At 46.2% G+C, this 19,000-nt stretch overlaps 1 protein-coding gene across 4 annotated transcripts in view; it reads left to right on the top strand.

The window, feature by feature from the left end:
- Positions 1-19,000, top strand: part of AMOTL1 (angiomotin like 1) — a 142,354-nt gene that overhangs the window by 62,262 nt on the left and 61,092 nt on the right. For 3 of the 4 annotated variants that reach the window (XM_037029709.1, XM_037029711.1, XM_037029712.1), the window contains 2 exons: positions 11,583-11,732; positions 15,948-16,872. In XM_037029709.1, coding sequence (XP_036885604.1) covers positions 11,583-11,732; positions 15,948-16,872 — 1,075 coding nt within the window. The remainder of the gene's footprint in view (positions 1-11,582; positions 11,733-15,947; positions 16,873-19,000) is intronic. The other variant, XM_037029710.1, reaches the window with a different exon arrangement.

The following is a 19,000-nucleotide window of genomic DNA, read 5'->3' on the forward strand; positions in this document are numbered from 1 at the left end:
GACCATCGATTTTCAGTCTTTTTCATCTCCATGGCACACATAAACTAATAGTAAAATTCTGTGGCACACCAAAAAAATACTTCTTTGCTGATCTTACCAAAAAATAAGTATAATTTTGATTCATTCACACCAGATAGCTGTTGTTGTGTTGGCTGTTACCAGTTTTTTATTTGACAGTCTAAGGGGAAAGAGGTCAGCGTCCCTGACTAAATAGTTAGGTATTGCATGTTTTAAAAATCTTGTGGCACACTGGTTGAAAATTGCTGTTCTAGACCTAGAGAGAAGCTCTGTAGCTCTTGACAGATTCTTTTAAAGGGGTATTTATGATCCAAAACAAGAAGGCCGAAGAGGGGGAAAAGGCAAGTGTAGCCAGTACACACAGTCCTAGATCCAGTGTGTGTGCACCGAGAGGAATGCCCACCCTGCTGTCCCAGCTTGCCACTCTGCGGGACCTTGAGCCCACCTGTGTCCCTGCATTTCTGCACTGTTCGGCAATTGTCTGCTCTCCACATCTGTCTCCCTCACTAGCCTGTCCCATCTGGGTCCCCATACCAGGCACTACCTGGCCCATGGTAGATGTTCAATGTCCTTTTTCTCTGTGGAATGAATGAACGAACAAAAGAGTTACTAATTTTTGCATTTTGCCACTGGTGAAATTCACAGACCTATGACCCTTCATAACTCGTAGGAGTTATAAGGAACCCAAATACTATCACAGATATCTTGGTGTTTAAAAAATACCGCTGAAATTCTGTAGAGTACTTTGGAATAGTCATAATTGAGTTTGCATCTCAAACTTACAGCTATGAGCCGTGTGAGCCAGATCACGTCATTCCTGCTTTTGTTTAGGTAGAAAAGAGACAACAGAACCCAATTCTCAGAGTTATGAGGATTTTCTGAGTGTCTCTCATGCCCTGCTCAGTAACATTACTCCCTGTGCCCTCCTTCCCTGTGGTTAGGTAGCTGCTCGTCTCACAGGACTGGGGTCGTTGGCCGTGTGGTTTTTGAGTTTCAGATCTAGCAAGCATTTATCATCAATGGTAGGCAGTGTCACGGGCTTCTTTTCTCATGTTGAATTAGATGTTGCTTTTGGTATAATTGCTTTGTTTTTGTATCTGTGTAACAGTATTTTACTTGAGACCGAAATAGCCATATTCCCTTACCAGCCATTCAGGCTAGCCATTATGAGTATAGGGCCCTAAAACTATTGACTTCAAATCTGAATTTATGAAAAAGTAAAAAACTCATACACAGGCAGGTCCAGCCAAGATGGAGGCATAGGTGGAAACCCTTTGCTTCCTCACACAACCAAAAGGAGGATAACAACCAATCTAAAAATAATAAATGACCAGATGAGCCAGAAAATCAAACTGCATGGAACTCTGACAACCAAGGAGTTAAAGAAACAGTCAACCAGACCAGTCAGACAGCGGACGGAGAGAGCCCGAGGCAAGGTGGTGGATCGCATGGGAGGAGCTGGCTGAAGGGGAAACTGAGACTCAGAGCTGACTGTGGACTACAGAGGGGGTTGCCGCGGTGGGAGAAACTCCCAGTCTCACACCAGTTGGTTGTAAACTGGGGCTAGAGCCGAGCAGGAGAGCTGCGCTGTTCCCTCTCTGGCTGCTCCCCGCCAGGCAGTGCCACAGGGAAACAGAGAGGGTTGCCCTGCCCAGGTGAATACCCAAGGCCCTGCCTCCATACAGCTTAACTGCTCCAAGACAAAGAAATAGGGCCAAATGAAAGAACAGAGTAAAGCCTCAGAAAGAGAGCTAAGCGATGAGATCACCAACCTGTCTGGTTGTGGAATTCAAAACATTGGTAATCAGCTAACAGAGCTGAATGAGCTTGGTCAAAAAAATGAAAGAACAAATGAAGGATACCCAAAATGAAATAAAGCAAAATATTCGGGGAACCAACAGTGACAGGAAGGAAACCAGGACTCAGATCAATGATTTGGAACAGAAAGAAGAAATAAACATCCAATTGGAACAGAATGAAGAAACAAGAATTCAGAAAAATGAGGAGAGGCTTAGGAGCCTGTGGGACAACTTTAAATGTTCCAATATCTGAATTATAGGGGTGCCAGAAGTAAAAGAACTACAGCAAGAAATTGAAAGCTTATTTGAACAAATAATGAAGGAAAACTTCCTGAATCTGGCAAAGGAAATTAACTTCCAGGAAGTCCAGGAAACCCAGAGAGTCCCAAAGAAGTTGGACCCACAGAGGAACACACCAATGCACATCATAATTACATTACCCAAGATTAAAATTAAGGAGAGAATCCTAGAAGCAGCAAGAGAGAGAAAAAAAAAAGGAGACAGTTACCTATAAAGGAGTTCCCGTAAGACTGCCAGCTGATTTCTCAAAAGAAACCTTACAGGCAAGAAGGGGCTGGAAAGAAGTATTTAAAGTCATGAAAGGCAAGGACCTACATTCAAGATTATTCTATCCAGCAAAGCTTTTGTTTAGAATGGAAGGGCAGATAAAGTGCTTCTCAGATAAGGTCAAGTTAAAGGAGTTCATCATCACCCAGCCCTTATTATATGAAATGTTAAAGGGACTTATCTAAAAAATTGAAGAAGATAAAAAACTATGAACAGTAAAATGACAACAAAATCACAACTATCAACAAGTGAACCTTAAAAAAAAAACAACCAAAACAAGTACTAAGCAAAAAACTAGAACAGGAATAGAATCAGAGAAATGGACATCACATGGAGGGTTTTCAGCGGGGAGGGGGAAGGGGAGGAATTTGGGGAAAAGGTACAGGGAATAAGAAGCATAATTGGTAGACATAAAATAGGCGGGGAGAGATAAAAATGGTATAGAAACAAGTCAAAGAATTTATATGGACATGAACTAAGGGGAGAGAATGCTGAAGGGTTCGGGGGTGCAGGACAGATGGGGGATAAAAGGGGAAATATTGGGAAAACTGGAATAGCATAACCAATAAAATATACTTTAAAAAACATACAGCGTTCTTCACTTTATCAAAGGACTCAGTGCAGATTAGTTGGTTTGTTTTAGAAAATACCTTCTTATTCACCATTGTTTAGATTCATGCAATCAACAGATTTTGGTGTAGGATGAGATCTATTTACAAAACAGCTCACCACAGCTTCTCGGGAGTGCGTATGCATTGCGAGGGCCTGCATGGCGAAGGAGGACAGTCTCACTGTGTACTGCAAGCCTCACTCTGCACTCAAACGACTGCAGACGGGCCCGAAAAACTCATTTCTGGCCAACACTTGTGGAAAAATCCTTTTCTGCTTCACATTTGTGGAGATCCCAATATTACAGGTCTGACGTGGGGGCTTGGAAGGGACATTTTTTGCGCATTGCACGAGTGGCAGACACAGCACAGGTTTGGGAATCACGGTGAGAGTGGAGACACCATCAAGAAAACAATATGCAGCCCAACGGAAGGGGTGAGGAGGGGGCTTCAGGAGTGCGCTATTATTAGTCTGAGTTTTTATCAGGAATGACACAAATAAAGTAGTTCTGGCTCCTTTTCTGCTTCGTATATGCAGGGAAGGAAGCTCTGCTGGTACCTTCTTCCATTATCCACAAGCAAGGGCATTTCATAGAAACTCCCCTGATATTAATGGAAGAAAGTAGGCAGGGAAAGGGGGTTTAGGATGAAGTGAGGGATTCTTGAGGGCTTTGGGAAGGCAGAGTAAAAAGAGCCTTCTTGTTGGAGGGGCTGTGCTGCTGGCTAGTTCCGGGACTCTGGCCATTCCCTGACCTCTGTGAGCCTAGTATCCAAATCAACAGAATGGGAATGGGGTGGTGATTATTAACCATAATTTTATATGATCCCAGCACCTACTAAGCCCTCAATAAATGGTAGCTCCTGCTGTTATTGACTGTATTTGTGTTGCTAAAGGGATGTTTAGTTTCTGGGGGAATATTGGTTGCCTTAAATTATGTAGTTTGTTAGGAGCCGATTTTGACTTCTGAGTGGGAGAAGGGTGGTGAGAAGAAACTTACTTGTCTCTTGAGAGTCCCCGTCTCTGTGAGATGCTGCCAACTGGCAGACACAGCGCTGTCATTTAGCTGTCACAACAGGCGCCAATGCGATCGCTGATGTGATTGCTGATGTGATCCGGAAAGTTGGAGGAATCGGGTGGCAGGCCAGAGTGTCTGAACTGCCCCTCCCCTCCCCGCCCCTCCTTCGCGTGGGTGAGAGTCGAGCTTGGAGGAGCAGAGCTGTGCATTCACCTTGTCATTTTACGCCGTGGGTTTATTCTAAGGCTTTTCATCCTGTTCGTTTTCCTTTGTTCAAAAAATATTAAGTACTTACTGTCTGTTTACATGTTTAAATGTGTCCTGTCTGTATACATGTGATAGAAACATGTCTAAGCACTGGAGCTTACCCACTAATAATTTTTCTTTCTCAGTGGGAACATCATGTGTGCCAGGGCCACCCAAAAGAGTACCTTCTTGGTCCTGAGATGGGTATAAACAAATATGTCGAAGATTATTTAAACTTCAGATATTTAATTAATATAGGGCTTATTTTTTAAAACTTATCTGAGTGAATGAGTCCTAGAGATCCCCTGTTCAGCATATAGTTCCTGTACTAACAATACTTTATTGTGTACTTAAATTTGCTAAGAAAGTCGATTTAATTAACATTACATTCTTACCACAGGCATGCATAATAAACAGGGTGGGAGGAGACTTTGGGAAGTGATGGATATGCCTGTGGTCTTGACAGTGGTGATGGTCCCTCAGGTTAGCTTTTACCCCCAGACTCATGGAGTTGCATACCCTAAATGTGTGCACCTCTGTACATGTCAGTCACACCTCAGCAACGTGGTTTTAAAAAGACACCTCAGGAAAAGAGTCTCTGGAGACTAGGTGCTTCTAGTTTTAGCAAATTTCAGTACCAACTATATCAACACAAAATAGGAATTTTGATGTTTTAAGTACACTTTGACTCAAGATATTTAAGTAACCTTTGGATTTTATGTTCAAATCCAAATTTTAAAAATTATTGCCTCTTCGTAGATAAAGCCCTTTCATCATGGACAGTCTCACTGTGTACTACTTCCTGTGACTCTGTGTGATCTTCCTGTGACTCTGATTGGCAGGTCTGGGATGATTTGTCTTTTCCCCATGGGGGAGCACATACCCTCCGAGGTCTCCGGGCTCTGCTCCTGCTCCCAGACCTGGGAAGGACACAGGCTCCAAGGGCAGCATGGAGGCACAGCCCTGGGCAGAGTTGCACGGGTGGAGTGGGACCAAAGAGCACCTTCCTGTAAATGCAGGTTTGTGCTCGAGCTATGAAACCCCCCTGATGTCCTCACAACCTCATGTGGAAAAAAGCGCCTACGGAACTGGATCAGGGTTCACTTGTAATTAACCTGCTTTAGCACTAGATGGCTTTTTTCCTCCCCCAGTTGCTTTTACCAGCCTTGGTCTCCTGAGGAGTTTGAAAGAGACAGATTCACCTTTGAGTTAAGCTCTGTAGAATTACGAATATGTTTATAACTGGTTATTTTTAAATGGATCTTAATTCCACTAATAGGTATGGAGTGCCCATTTTGAGGTAGAAACTGCTAGGTCCTTTGAGCCTCTGCAGAAGATTTACTGAATCACTAAGTATGCCTTGAGCACTTACTGTGATCTTATTTCTACTAGGAACTGAGGAGGAAAAAACCTAGAGACATAGGTATTTAACATGTGGTGGCATAAATACACATGGCATGAGATGGGAGCACCAGTGGGTGGCATCTGAGAAGGGGAATGGCATATATACTGGGGGAGGAAGGTAGGTGGCTCCCTGGAGGAAGTGGCAGTACACAGAGCATCAGAAGTCGTCTAGAGTTGGCATTCATGTTTCGGCATTCCGTGTGCGCCAAAGCCAGAGTTTCCCTGACTCACAGGGTGAAAGGCCCTTCCGCTGGAGGAAACTGGGAGAACTGCCAGTGTTTCTGTAGGGTTTGTACAAAGGCGATAGACACGAGTTGCTATAATTCAAGGCAGATTGTGCAACGTCATGTAGTGCTCGACATAAAAACAATGCAGTGTTCTTAGAATGGGAATCAGAAAGAGTAATATTTTGTAATAATTCTAGGGCTAAAATTAGGAGTTGTAATGGCCTAGATCCAAAGGCTGATCCTGACCTGGCTTCTACTTCAGGCAGGTGGAAAATGTTGGTGGAAAATTGGAGAGGGGCAAGTTAAGTCTTTATATTGGTTGGAAGGTCTTGAATAGTTAACTTAAGCAAAACAGGGATTTGCTGGGAGTGTATTGAGCAGCTCATAAATTAATGGGAAGGCTCAGAAAACAGACCAGAACCTTTGGAAGACACCGTGCACCCAGTGGCTTGTGCTGTGAGGGTGGGGCCCACCACGGGCCCCACTGCGATTCCTGGACTCCTGGTGTAGTGACACTGCAGATGATTTGTCCATACCCTTTGTCTTTGTGACAGTTCCTCAGGATTCAGGGTCTCCAGCTGGAACCTCCAGCAGACTGAGCTCAGGCTGTCCTAACTATTGGAGCAGGGAGGGAGGCGGGCTTCTATGGCCGAGGGTAGAACCTACCCCCAAGGCTCACACATTGAGTGCAGGGCTCCCGAACACCAAAAATATTTAGAGGTGATTGACTCTCAGGAATATGGTATATAGTAATTGGAAGTTGAACCACGTAATTTTTAAATTACTTTCCGGTTTTATAGTGTTACGGACATAATATACTACTGATGCTTCTAAAAAGCCCCCTTCACTAGTGGGTTCTGGGTCTGTAGATAGAGCTTCATCCTCTTCCTGGCCCGCACCCAAGCTGCACTGAACTCCTCCATCCGTCCAGAGGTGCCGCCCTCAGCAGCTGGGCTTCTGCTTTACCTCGATGGCCAGCCAGCTGGATCTTTCCTCACTAGCACCCCCCCACCCCCAACAGCAGATCAGCATACATCCTCCTCATTTTTTTTCCAGTCCAGCTCACGGGTCTCCTTTTCCGTGTCGTTTCAGCTCCGTGTCACTGCCCTCAAACAACAGGTAGTAATGCGTGACTCCGGGGCCTCCAAAGCACTGTGTCCCGTTACTGGAGCACTCACTCTGCATTGAGATCTGGGTGCAGGTGGCCTGCAGAACCAAATCATAGCGTCCTCGGGTGGAGGACAGTCTTCCTCACGTCTGTGTTTGTCGCTCCCAGCGCAGAGAACTCAGTTGCCTTGTGTGTTGTTGAACTCAATTGTTACTTTAAAGGTGAAGCATACATCCTGCATTTTGGTTCACACTGATAACATCTCAGAGATATGTCTAAATAAGCATTACAAAGTCGAACATCACACAACTTAGATAGAGTTGTTCACCACAAGACATTGGGAGAGTCAGCCTCCCACTTTGAGAGAGCCTAAATTAAATAGTTATTGGTATATTTATTTTACTCATTTTCTGTACTGGGTGGATTGGCCCAGAAATTAGAATTACAGTCTGGTGCCCAGAAGACCAATCCTGTAGGAGGTGGGAATCTTGGAAACCTTCCCTGCTCCCACCTTTTCCCACTCCCATCCTGGGTTGCAAATGTTGGTGCCTTGGGGCAAGAGAGCGAAAAAGCATACTCCAGTGTGTGCTCTCACTGTAGTGGTGGAGCTTCGCCTGTCCTTTTGTGACATGTGTGTTGCATGCAGGTGTTCATGGACCCGGCCAGTCTGTGCTTTACTCAGGCCTCAGCTTCCTGGAGTGTGAGTCAGCTGACGCACGAGAGCTAGCTTGGTTTCACTCAAGGGCTTGGGAACAGACCAGGCCTTATTTTTCGGGTACCAGTCATGGATTCTCTAAGCCCACTCTGAACCTTGCTTGTAGGGCATCTGTCTCTTTGAGCAGAGTATTCCAGTCCCCAGAAAAACCTGCCAGAATCAAAAGGCTTGGTTGCTTGTATTTGATTTTGAGGTCTCTGGCGCACACAGCAAATTCTTGAACTCTTTGAAAGGGAAGGTAGAAGCTGCAGAATTGTTTGTTGCTGTAGTTGAAATCTCTAGGAGGTTACACTAATTTAGAAAATGAAATTGTTTTTAAATGCACTAGGAGGTTTGGGATTATGTGGAGCTGGCCGAAGGCTGTGCACGTTGGTGAAATAACGCCTGGGAGTGGGCTCGCAGTCCGTGGAGGCTCTGAGGAATGGGCCTCTGGCCTGCAGACCTCAGGGCACCTCTGTCAGCTGCAGAGGGGAGAGCACGTGCTTCCTCATTTCAGGGAACTGCACGGTGCAAGGAGTCGTGGTGCCGAGTTGTGTGCTTTCGGTCATAATTGCTGTGGCAGTTGAGGGGAGGAAGGACAGTGCAGGGCCAAGGTGTGGCAGTCAGCAGAAGAGGTAAATTGACTGGAGGGAACATCACAGTAGTTCAGAGGGGGGACTGTGAGGCAAGTGAATGACGTTCTTAGCCAGGATTTGGGGAATGAAGGTGACGTGTTCGTGGGATGCTAAAGCGACCAGTGCGGAGGTCGATGGCACCTAACGAAGGGGTCTGACTGTAGACAGCCTTGAAAACCAAACACAATTGGAACGTGAAACTATAGCCAACATGGCTCTGTGCATGCAAGTGGCATGCTGGAAGTGGAATGTAAGGACAGGTGGTTTCCCAGCTGTGTGAGGTTGGATGATAGTGGGGTGACAATGTGAATTTCCTTCACACCTAAAGGAAACTTATGAGACTGCTAGATTGGCCTGGTCACCGATTCCAGGTCTGATCTTAGGGAAGTGAGTCGTTATGGTGGAGGTGAAGTGGATGAACAGGTCACCAGGGTTCCCCCAGAAAACTCACTTCATTTTGCCATAATTCATGTTTCTTTCAACTTCAACAGTGAGGCCCTTTATTGTTGCTTCTATTCAAGGGGAAAAAAGTCTTTTTCAGGGTCACATTACCTAAAGGCTGCTAGACACTGACAAAGAAAGTAACAGCATAAAGCCATAATGGGAAGGAAGTTTTTAGTGTTTGAGAAGCAAGCCAAAAGCAGCCACACTCATGGAGAGAAAAGCACAGAGTCTCCTTGTTGACGAATGGCATGCAGATTTTGTCAAGAAAAAGGAACCAGTCTTGGTGAAATGGGTTATAATCAATATAGGGCAGAAATGTTGACCTGTCCAGTTAGAATTTCTGAATTTCAACCTTTGTCAAGTGCGATACACACAGATCTGCAAGCTTACTCTGTGGGGCCAGGCCCTAAGAGCTCACCTGCCCTTCCCCAGAGGGAGACCCACAGAGAGCTGACTCCTTGACACTGACTTTAGCTTGTTTGCCATTGCCTTTGCCACTCTCCCCTTGCAGGCTAAAGCTGAGTGAGTGGAAATCCTTACACAAGGTCCTGGTTTGAAAGAAACGGGTGACTGCAAGTTACTCAGTTCAGAGGACCTTACATGATAAGAGTGTTTGTGAAGCCCCCAGAGGCAACACATGTGCATGTTATATGTTATTGAGCCAGCAGGGCCCCTGAGTGGCGTGGGCTCCCTTAAAAATCGGACCACTTCTTAGGTCCTGGGCCTGAGCCTGACTGGAAGGGGCCACTGGTGGGGGTGATGTCTTGGGACTCCTTTGGTTTCGCCAGGCTCTTGCTCCCAGGTGTGGAGAACAGGGTGCGTTGTGCTGACTAGGAATGGCTTAGCTCGGAGTTCTTCCCTGGGCTGCATATTGGAAGGGTATATCTACACACACACTCACACACTCCTACCCTCCTTTATATGCACGTGCACAGGCATAGATATCCTTACTTACGCCTCGATTTTGTTAGCAATCTGCTCTCTGTTGCCACTTAGAATTCTTAGTCATGTGACTAGTATCACCCAAAGTTGTAACATGCTGGTGCATGCCATTCCTGATCCAGATCCACTGATTTAAAAAAAATCACACTTTCTTTTCTTGAAATGTGTGGGTCCCCAGCACCTGTCGGACTCCGAGTGGGTGGGGGGGGTGGTACTCAGGGTGCCGAAATGTGTTTTTGTGGCTTTTGTGTTTTCACTTATGAGTACTGTTCTCCACAAGCATAGGGCTTCTCACTGTGGCTGCACACTGGAGGCATTTGAGGAGCTGTATAAAATACAAATGTGTGGGCCCTGTCCTCAGAGATTCAGTTGAAGAGGTCTGGGTGAGGCCTGGATACTGGGGTTTTTTAACTCCAGGCAATTGTATGGCGTGGCCAAGGTTATACCTTGCCTCTCTCCAATTTTCCACCAACATTTTCCACCTGCCTGAAGTAGAAGCCAGGTCAGGATCAGCCTTTGGATCTAGGCCATTACAACTCCTAATTTTAGCCCTAGACTTTCAGATCGGTTGGTGTAGAGGATGCAGTCCAGAGGAGACGGAGTTTCTTTCCCAGGCGGTCCTTACGGGTTGGCGGAAAAGAGAACGCTGGCAGAGAGGCGCCGTGTGCATTGGAACTATAATTCTAGGCTGGTCTTCACATATTATGTCATTCTTACTTGGTTTACATTCATCTTGAAGATGAAAGTCACAACTACATTATTTAGTTTTAACTTCATAAGATAAATATTCTAGCTATCAGAATCTTTTCTCTCTATTCCAGACATGCCCGTGATGCCTGAGAGCACACACATTAATGCAAATATTTCATGAGGAAAGAAACTCAGAAAGATGATGAGTAAATCCCCATCATATGGCCTCAGAAGAATTTGTTATTCAAAGCTAGTTTACTACTAGCTTTGGCCTTGTGGGAAATGGGTGGATAACAAATCTAGCAAGCTTGAAATTACCAGTTTGAAGTGATTGCTGAAAAACATTTTTTTTTCTAATGGAATTATTGTGTAGGCAAGGACTTTAAGTTAAAAAAAAAGTAGCATGATTCTTTCCCCAAGAGTAAACTAAGTTACTTTGCCAAAAAGAGCCCTAAACTGGGTGCCAACACAGGGAAATCGGTGCGGGGAGAGAAACCGGTGCAGCGGACCCATCCTGCTGAGTGTCCCGCGATGCGGTGTGAGCAGTATCAGTGTTACGGCGGTGGTATCGCAGGTTCGGTCACTGTGGGACTGAAGGCAGTGCCACATTTAATTGAAGCAGGAAGCACACTTCGGTCTGTGTGCGGAGCAGATAAGCTGGAGCTGGAAGTCCAGTGGTTGGCAAAGGGCCAGAACCTGTGCCCCCGGCTGCCTGCCACCACGTGAGGCTCCAGACACCTCAGTGTCGGCCTGAGTGCGCTGTCCCGGGCTGGGACACGCGCCTTCAAACACGCGTCCTGTGGAGTGACCACCCCTGGCTCCAGTCTCTTCATGTCCCTGTTTTCTGTCCCCCTCCTCGCCTGTTGGGAACTTTGAGTCGCAGAGGACTTGACTTTGGTTGGTGGTGCCGCTGCCCTTCACACGTGGTTATGTGAAAGTGCCGGTGTCTTCCCTCAGCAGGTCTTGGAGATTGTTATTTTGACTCATGGGTCCTTTTGGTGAATGGCTGGCCTGGTGATAATTCTGAATAGTAAGTTTGGAATTTTATGAATCAAGAAGACAGAGTCCCCAGTGCAAGTTGAAACGTGGGAGAATGCCTCGTGGGCCCTTGTGAGTCACACAGGGAGTGGGGAGAGGAGAACTTTATGGTGCTAATGGGCACTTTGCTTTGTTCTGCCCTGCAGGTCCCCCTCCTGCTTGCTACAGTCCCAGCAGCCCCGGCCAGATTCTAGACGAGCCCAGCTACTTTTTCCCAGACTTTCTGCTCTACGCTGGGAGGCATGAAGCGCCTGCTTTGACGGTGGAGCCAAACGGTACCATCAGGGAAAAAGTTGGTGAGTTCTTTCACTTTTCATTGGCACTTGTGTTGTAAACAAGATGATCTTATGTGTCCCGTTTTTAGCTCTTTTTGCATAATGTTTCTACTCTGTGCTCATTTTAAGAAATCAGCATATGGGGTTATTGGTTGTCTCTTTATTGGCAGATGCCTTATTTTTAATATTTGTGCTATGGTGTTAATAGACTATTTAGTTATAATTTGTGACTCTCAACAGAAAGTTTCTAAGCATGTAGGAACTCCAGAATTATGCCATTTATTTTCCCTAACTTTTCTCTAATTCCTAAATATTTCTTGTACTCTTTCCAAGGAATCTTTTCTTTTCTTTCCTCTCTGTACTTCATTGTTATCTTTTGGCAAATAATTCAGAAGTTCAGAAGAAATTCAAAACTACAATAGGGAGGTAACTGCTCCCTTTATAAAAACTTCCAGCCTACTTTTGAAGTCTTTTGGGATTGGTAAAACTATGAGGGAATTTTTTAAACCACTTTAGGGAAGGATCTGAGGGTCCAACTATGCTTATGAAAAGATAATTTAATAGTTTTCATGCTTGAGAAAACCTCATTCCTTAAAAAAATGTATATATATTTATTTGTTTTTTAGAGAGAGGGCAAGGGAGGGAGAAAGAGAGGGAGAGAAACATTGATGCCTCTTGTACGTGCCCCGACCAGTGACCAAACCCACAACCCAGGCGTGTGCCACGGCCGGGAATTGAACCGGCAACCTTTCACTTTGCGGGACAACACCCAACCAACTGAGCTAAACTGGTCAGGGCCCCCTCAGTCCTTTTATTATTCGCCCCCAAACTATAATTTTCCTCTGGAAACATATTTTTATTTCAATAGAATTTTTATTCGTTTTATTAAAATATACTGATTTTTATTTGTGAATTTGCCTTTTCCATTAAGCCTTTTAGATCAGTCATCCTGAGGGGGAGGGCTGCCTTTTTACCCTCCTGCCCTGGCATCTGTCGGGATGCCCGACTGCAACAGGTTTTCGGTCCATCTTTGCTGAGCGAATGATGACCCAGTTCCACCCACACTGGCCGCCTTTTCTTTGGCTTGTTCATCACTTACTATGATTATTTGCACTCGTCTTGTGTGGGCTTTCAGTGGTCTGACTTTACTATTTAAATTTTTTACTGTTGAACTTTGGGTTTATATTTCAGTTACAAGTCCGTTCTTTGAAGGTAAAGAGTAAGTTTGCATTTACTCCACATGCAGTCCTATCAGGCACATGTGAAGTCCGCCCATTTTACAGAGGAGAGAGCTTCAGAGAAACCGAGTGATTTGCTTGAGGTCACAGAGGTGTGATTTTGGGGAAACAGGGAGAAAGATGTAATCAGAGTTGAGCTTCAGTACCCAGTCTGTGAAGTTCTTTAGTTTATTCAGCAGTTGCTTCCCGAAGGCCTTCTGTGGGTCAGGGTAGTATTCTAGGCACTGGGGACGCTGCATTGACTGTAACAGATAAAACTGTCACCCTCTGGTGCTTGAATACTCGTAGAGGAAGACAGATAACAAATACCATGTGGACTGAAAAGAGAAGAGGCCAGAAGCAAGCGATATTAGGAGGCTGCTCAGGGCAGCTGAACCACTGCTGAGGAGAGCCAGCACCGGGGAGCAGCTGAGGGCACGGAAGCTAGGGTTGCAGGGACACTAAAAATGTCATCTACTGTCACCTTCTCTCATATTTGAATGCCAAAAAGAGTAGTGTATAGCCCTTGACAGACCTTGCCAGTGAAAGACAGTGAACCTAATGATATGTGTGTGTGTGTGCACATGCTCATGTATATGTGAGTACATGTTAGTTTACATGTTTTGTAAGCATATCATACCACCTTTATTTTCCTTCATTTCACTGTGGACTAAGAAAACCTAGCATGGCAGTTAAGTAACTGTACGGAGCAAAGGAGACAAAGGGTCCAAAGTAAATCTGAAATTTCTATCAGGATGACTCATATGAGGATGCCATTTATAGGTGAAAAAAAAAAAAGGCAACCTTGGGGAAGAAAGACAGTTTGGGGGGAAATGACGTGTTCTGTGTTTATACAGAAACAGAGAGCCTTCGCCGCATGGAATTGTAGCACTGAAAGCTGCTTAGAGATGATCCAGTTCATCTCCCTCGATTTATGGGTGAGGCTTTTGAACTGGAAGAGAGTATGAGATTTGCTCAGGGTCATTCATGCCAGTAGTGAGTGGTCGAACATTGACTATCATAATGCTATATGATATCCCAATATACTACTTAGTAGCACTGTTGCGAAATGGGCTAAATTTTACGCTTCGTGAAAATCATGTAGTATTCTTTTACTGGTTAAATGTTTGATCCCCCTCATTGGGTAGTGTGCTAGGCAGACCCAGATAAGAAGGCATGATCTTTAACTTTAAGGAGGTTAGAGTCTTGTGTAAATAAGCAGTTGCCATCTGCTGTGGTAATCGCTCTACTGAGGTATATTCGAGTGCAGGAGGGCTCAAGCCTGCTGGGCGGCCGCAGGAAAGGATTTCCTCGGAAGGTAGCTTTGGTGCCGTCACAGGAAGCGTGTCTAGGAATCACACAGGAGGACATGGTAAACCACATCTTCCTAGGCAGAGGGACAATGTGAGCAAAGGCCTAGAGGCCAGAGAGAGCTAGCATGCCTGGGAACTGTATATGTTCTTAGGTATTGTTGGAGCTTAAACTCCAAAGGGTTGTCGGTGAGGGTGGGCGGTGGTAGCGTGAAGTGTTGCTTGATAGGTAAGGCGGTAGCCACTGCACCATGGGATAGAATGTCAGTTTCATCTGCAGTTTATTATTGCAGATTTTTGTGCAGAGGATTGGTGTGGTTAGGTTTTCCTGTTTGAACAACCTTTCAGGGTAGTGCGGGAGATAGGCTAGGGCCTGAGGGGGTGGGTTTGGGAGTAGAAGTGAGACTGGTGTCAGAGAAATAGATGAGCAGGCTGTTGGAATGAGTGGTCTGGGGGCACCAGGGGCTTATACAGCATGGAATGAACACAGATTTTGTTGTGGAATGAGTCAGATCCTGCCTCTGTCTCTTCCTACCTCTGGACCTCTGTCATGTACCTTTTCTTAAACCTCTCTCCTGATCTGTAAGATTGGGAAATTAATATCTAGTGCATAACTGCATATGGAATGAATGAATATATGGAGAGAATTTAGTATAGTGGCATATCATGTGCACTTAAAAATGGTTCTTGTAGTTGTATTGTAGTTAGGAATAATCACATTGGAGATTGGGCATGGGAATAAGGAGGAAAGCTGGGGGAGAGATTTTGGAGGTAGACCTCACAGGCATTCACTGACTAGATGTTGTGGTTGAGGAAGAGGAAGGGATTCTGGAAAACGCCCAGGTTTCTGGCTAGGCAAAAATTAGACAAGGCAGTGATTAGGGGATTGGTTGGGTGGGTAAACCTTTCGGGGTGAAGAAGGCATGCTGAGTTTGAAGGACTCACAGGCCATCAGCTGGCAGCTGTGGGTCATGGGTAGGTCGTTGAAGGTGAGCAGTGGGTGTGATGACTCAGGAGATTCTGTTAAGTGAGGGTGGAAGAGCTGTGGGGAACACCAGGATTCAAGGGGCAGGTGGAGAAAAGGGAGCCTGGGGAGTGGACAGAGAAGCAGGAGCCAGGACCCAGGACCTGGTTGCCGAGTTAGGAGAGCATTTCGAGGGTGGGTGATCAGCATGCCAGGTGCCCCAGAAGGCTTGGTTGTGTAATATGAGCTCTGGAAAATTCTCACTGGGCTCGGTTACTAATCAGAGCAGGAGGGAGGGCAGTGCGTGGGTGATGGCTTCCTGAGGACATTTAAAAGTAGAGGGAAGGAGAGAGGCAGTGTGGCAGTTAGAGGGACATGTGGGCCGTGAAAAGTAGGTTTCTTTTTGTTTGGTTTTGTTCTTTGCATGTCTTTTTTTAAGATAGGAAAGACTTGGCATGTTTGTATGAAGAAGAGAAGGGGCCAGGGGGGATATTAAAGGGAAGGGAGGGGTGAAGAATGGAGCTGGGCCTGGGAGGAAGCAGGAGGGGGGGGGAGGGGGAGTACTGGAGGCCATTTGAACTGACCATACACTTCCATGAGAAACTGCAGGAAACCTGGAGGTGGTGGTGGATTCGAAATCTTGTTGCCTGCTGCTGTGATTAGAATGTTAATTGTTTGCACTTACTGACAGGCCTATATTCCTGTGCAACAACCTGATACCTTTCTTCCTCTGTTTATCTTTTAGTTGAGGATCCTCTTTGTAACTTCCACTCCCCGAACTTCCTGAGGATCTCAGAGGTGGAAATGAGAGGTTCCGAGGATGCGGCAGCTGGAACAGTATTGCAGCGGCTGATCCAGGAACAACTGCGGTATGGCACCCCGACCGAGAACATGAACTTGCTGGCCATTCAGCACCAGGCCACAGGGAGTGCAGGACCAGCCCACCCTACAAACAACTTTTCTTCCACGGAAAACCTCACTCAAGAAGACCCACAAATGGTCTACCAGTCGGCACGCCAGGAACCGCAGGGTCAAGAACACCAGGTGGACAATACGGTGATGGAGAAACAGGTGCGGTCCACGCAGCCTCAGCAGAACAACGAGGAACTGCCCACTTACGAGGAGGCCAAAGCACAGTCCCAGTTCTTTAGGGGGCAGCAGCAGCAGCAACAGCAGCAACAGGGGGCTGTAGCTCATGGTTACTACATGGCAGGGGGCACCAGTCAGAAGTCCCGGACTGAGGGGAGGCCCACGGTGAACCGTGCCAACAGTGGGCAGGCACACAAGGACGAGGCGCTGAAAGAACTGAAGCAGGGCCACGTCCGCTCTCTCAGTGAGAGGATCATGCAGTTGTCGTTGGAGAGGAACGGTGCTAAGCAGCACCTCCCTGGCTCAGGGAGTGGCAAAGGCTTCAAGGCAGGAGGGGGACCCTCCGTAGCCCAGCCTGCAGGTAAAGTGCTGGACCCCCGGGGCCCTCCACCCGAGTACCCCTTCAAGACCAAGCAAATGATGTCCCCGGTCAGCAAGACCCAGGATCACGGACTTTACTACAGCGACCAGCACCCTGGGGTGCTCCACGAGATGGTCAAGCCCTACCCTGCTCCTCAGCCGGCAAGAACAGAAGTGGCCGTCCTGAGGTACCAGCCGCCCCCAGAGTATGGGGTGACGAGGTGATTGTCGAGCCTGGCCATTTCTCTTGGCTTTTCAAAAGGCAGCAGTCATGTTTTTAGCATTTGTTAACACTTTTAAGGCATGTTAGGTTTTTGTCATCATGTTTTTTTCTCTTGTGCATAATATTTAATAAGCCACTTTTTGGCCAAAATATGTAGAGTGGAACAGAACAGAGGGCAACTGGGGATTCAGGAGTTTCGGGGAGGAGCCTCAGTCGTTGGCCATCCTTGGGAGCTCTGCCTGGTGGCCAAGCAGAGCAGGAATTTTCCTGACCGCCTTTGTGGAGAACATCCAACTCCTGGAACATGTTATTACTACAGGGTTTTATGGAATCGTTCTTCATTGTAGATTTTAAAGGCAAATAAATGTAGTCTGAATGCTAGAACAGAAGACTTAGAGGGACCATGGAAATCATATAGTCCCACCCCCTTATTAAACAGATGATGAGCTAAAGCCTGGAGAGATTAATACATTTCCACAGTACACTCTCTGAGGCAGCTGGAGTATCCTGATCATCAGAATCTTTTCCCTCCATGGCCCTAATTCCTATTCCGACTGGTTGATAGATTCAACAGCACTTACTGAATGTGTATATTGTGCAGCCCTGTGCCAGGGTCAGAGATAAAGATGCAGTCTCAGGGAAACGGCATCTGAACATTGCAGTGTGGCATGCTGTTTTAGGGTGGAAGTTTGCAGAGAGCGCTAGGAGACCCAAGAGGATAGTGTAACTCGTAGCTGCAGGGAGTAGGGACAGCTTCACAGAGTAGGTGACGTCTGAGTTGGGTCTTCAAGGATATGTAAGGGTTGTGGTGTAGAGGTGAAGTGTTAGGATGGATGTATTATGTAGGGGGAATGTCATCTCTTCAGACAAACCATTTAGGTCCTAAATTTTGCAGTGCGCCGCAGTGGTGCAGAGTGCGCTGCAGTGCACTGCAGTGGTGCATCTATTCTGCAATAGATGCAGAATGTGCTGGAGTGCACTGCAGTGGTGCAGAGTACGCCGCAGTGATGCAGAGCGCTGCGGGATGGGGTGTGGTAAGAAGTGGCAGAAGATGTGTTTGGACAGGGAAATTGAGACCAGTGGGTGAAGGTCTGTAAGTGTCATGCTAAGGAGTTTAGAATTTATTCAGAAACAACTGTTTTTATATAGAGGCTAAGTTGATGTTTGATAGAAAGGCTGGCTTCAATGGCAGAAAGGACGAGTTGGAGGCAAGGGAGAATGGGGGCCATGAGGACGGACCTTCAGGGATAGTCTCAACAGTCCAGAAGAGAATTACTCAGGGTGCCGTGGGTTTGAGGCCACAGTGCAGGGGAACTCTGTATGCTAAGAGTCAGGGAAATAGAATTGACAGGATTTAGTGATTGTCTAGGTAAGAAAGTTGAGGAATAGGGCAATTGAAAATAAGGCAACTGGAAATGAAGTTCTGAGGAGAGAAATTGGGTCTGAAGATATATATTGGGGATTCCCCAGCATTTAGATGTTGCTAAATTTGCTTGCAGGGAGCATGAAGCGTGAGAAGAGGAGACAGGTGGCCACTGTCTATTTATTGGATATGTCTTCATTCTCACAAAGGGCTTTATTTATCTGTTTCTAAATCAAATGTGCTGAGGCTTCTGATGCAACACCTGTGGCTGTGTGTAGGGCATAGCTCGGCTGTACATCTTCTGCAAAGGCAGTGACTGGGCCTTGGCAGCCAGAGCTGGCCCATCATCCACTCACTTCCCAGCACTGGCACATCCCCCCACACTAGGCTGGGAACGCCAGCTTTGAAGCACATACTGAGATTTAGACTTCTGACACGCAGCAGAAACTTTCTTCCTAAAGTGGGTGTGGTCCGACTCCACTGGGGACTCCCAGATGAGGCTCCTGTTCTTACTCTTTGACAGTTTCTTAAGCCAAAGGAGAAATTTAAACTCAAAACTATCAGGTTTGAAGAGGGGGAAAAAAGTAGTCTTCAAATTCCTGGCATTTGTACCACATTGGTTTGCCGTAGTTCAAAATAACCCCTGGTGTTTACTCCAGAATGGTATCAGTGTTTGGTTTGTGACATTTCATTTTTCCTGAATGTTTAACTCAACCTCTAGAGCTGGACAGGAAGGTGAAAATATCCCCAAGTGCAATCTCTT

Source organism: Sturnira hondurensis, unplaced genomic scaffold (assembly GCF_014824575.4).
Source record: "Sturnira hondurensis isolate 20B ecotype Veracruz unplaced genomic scaffold, ASM1482457v3 Scaffold0020489, whole genome shotgun sequence".
NCBI classification, from domain to species: domain Eukaryota; kingdom Metazoa; phylum Chordata; class Mammalia; order Chiroptera; family Phyllostomidae; genus Sturnira; species Sturnira hondurensis.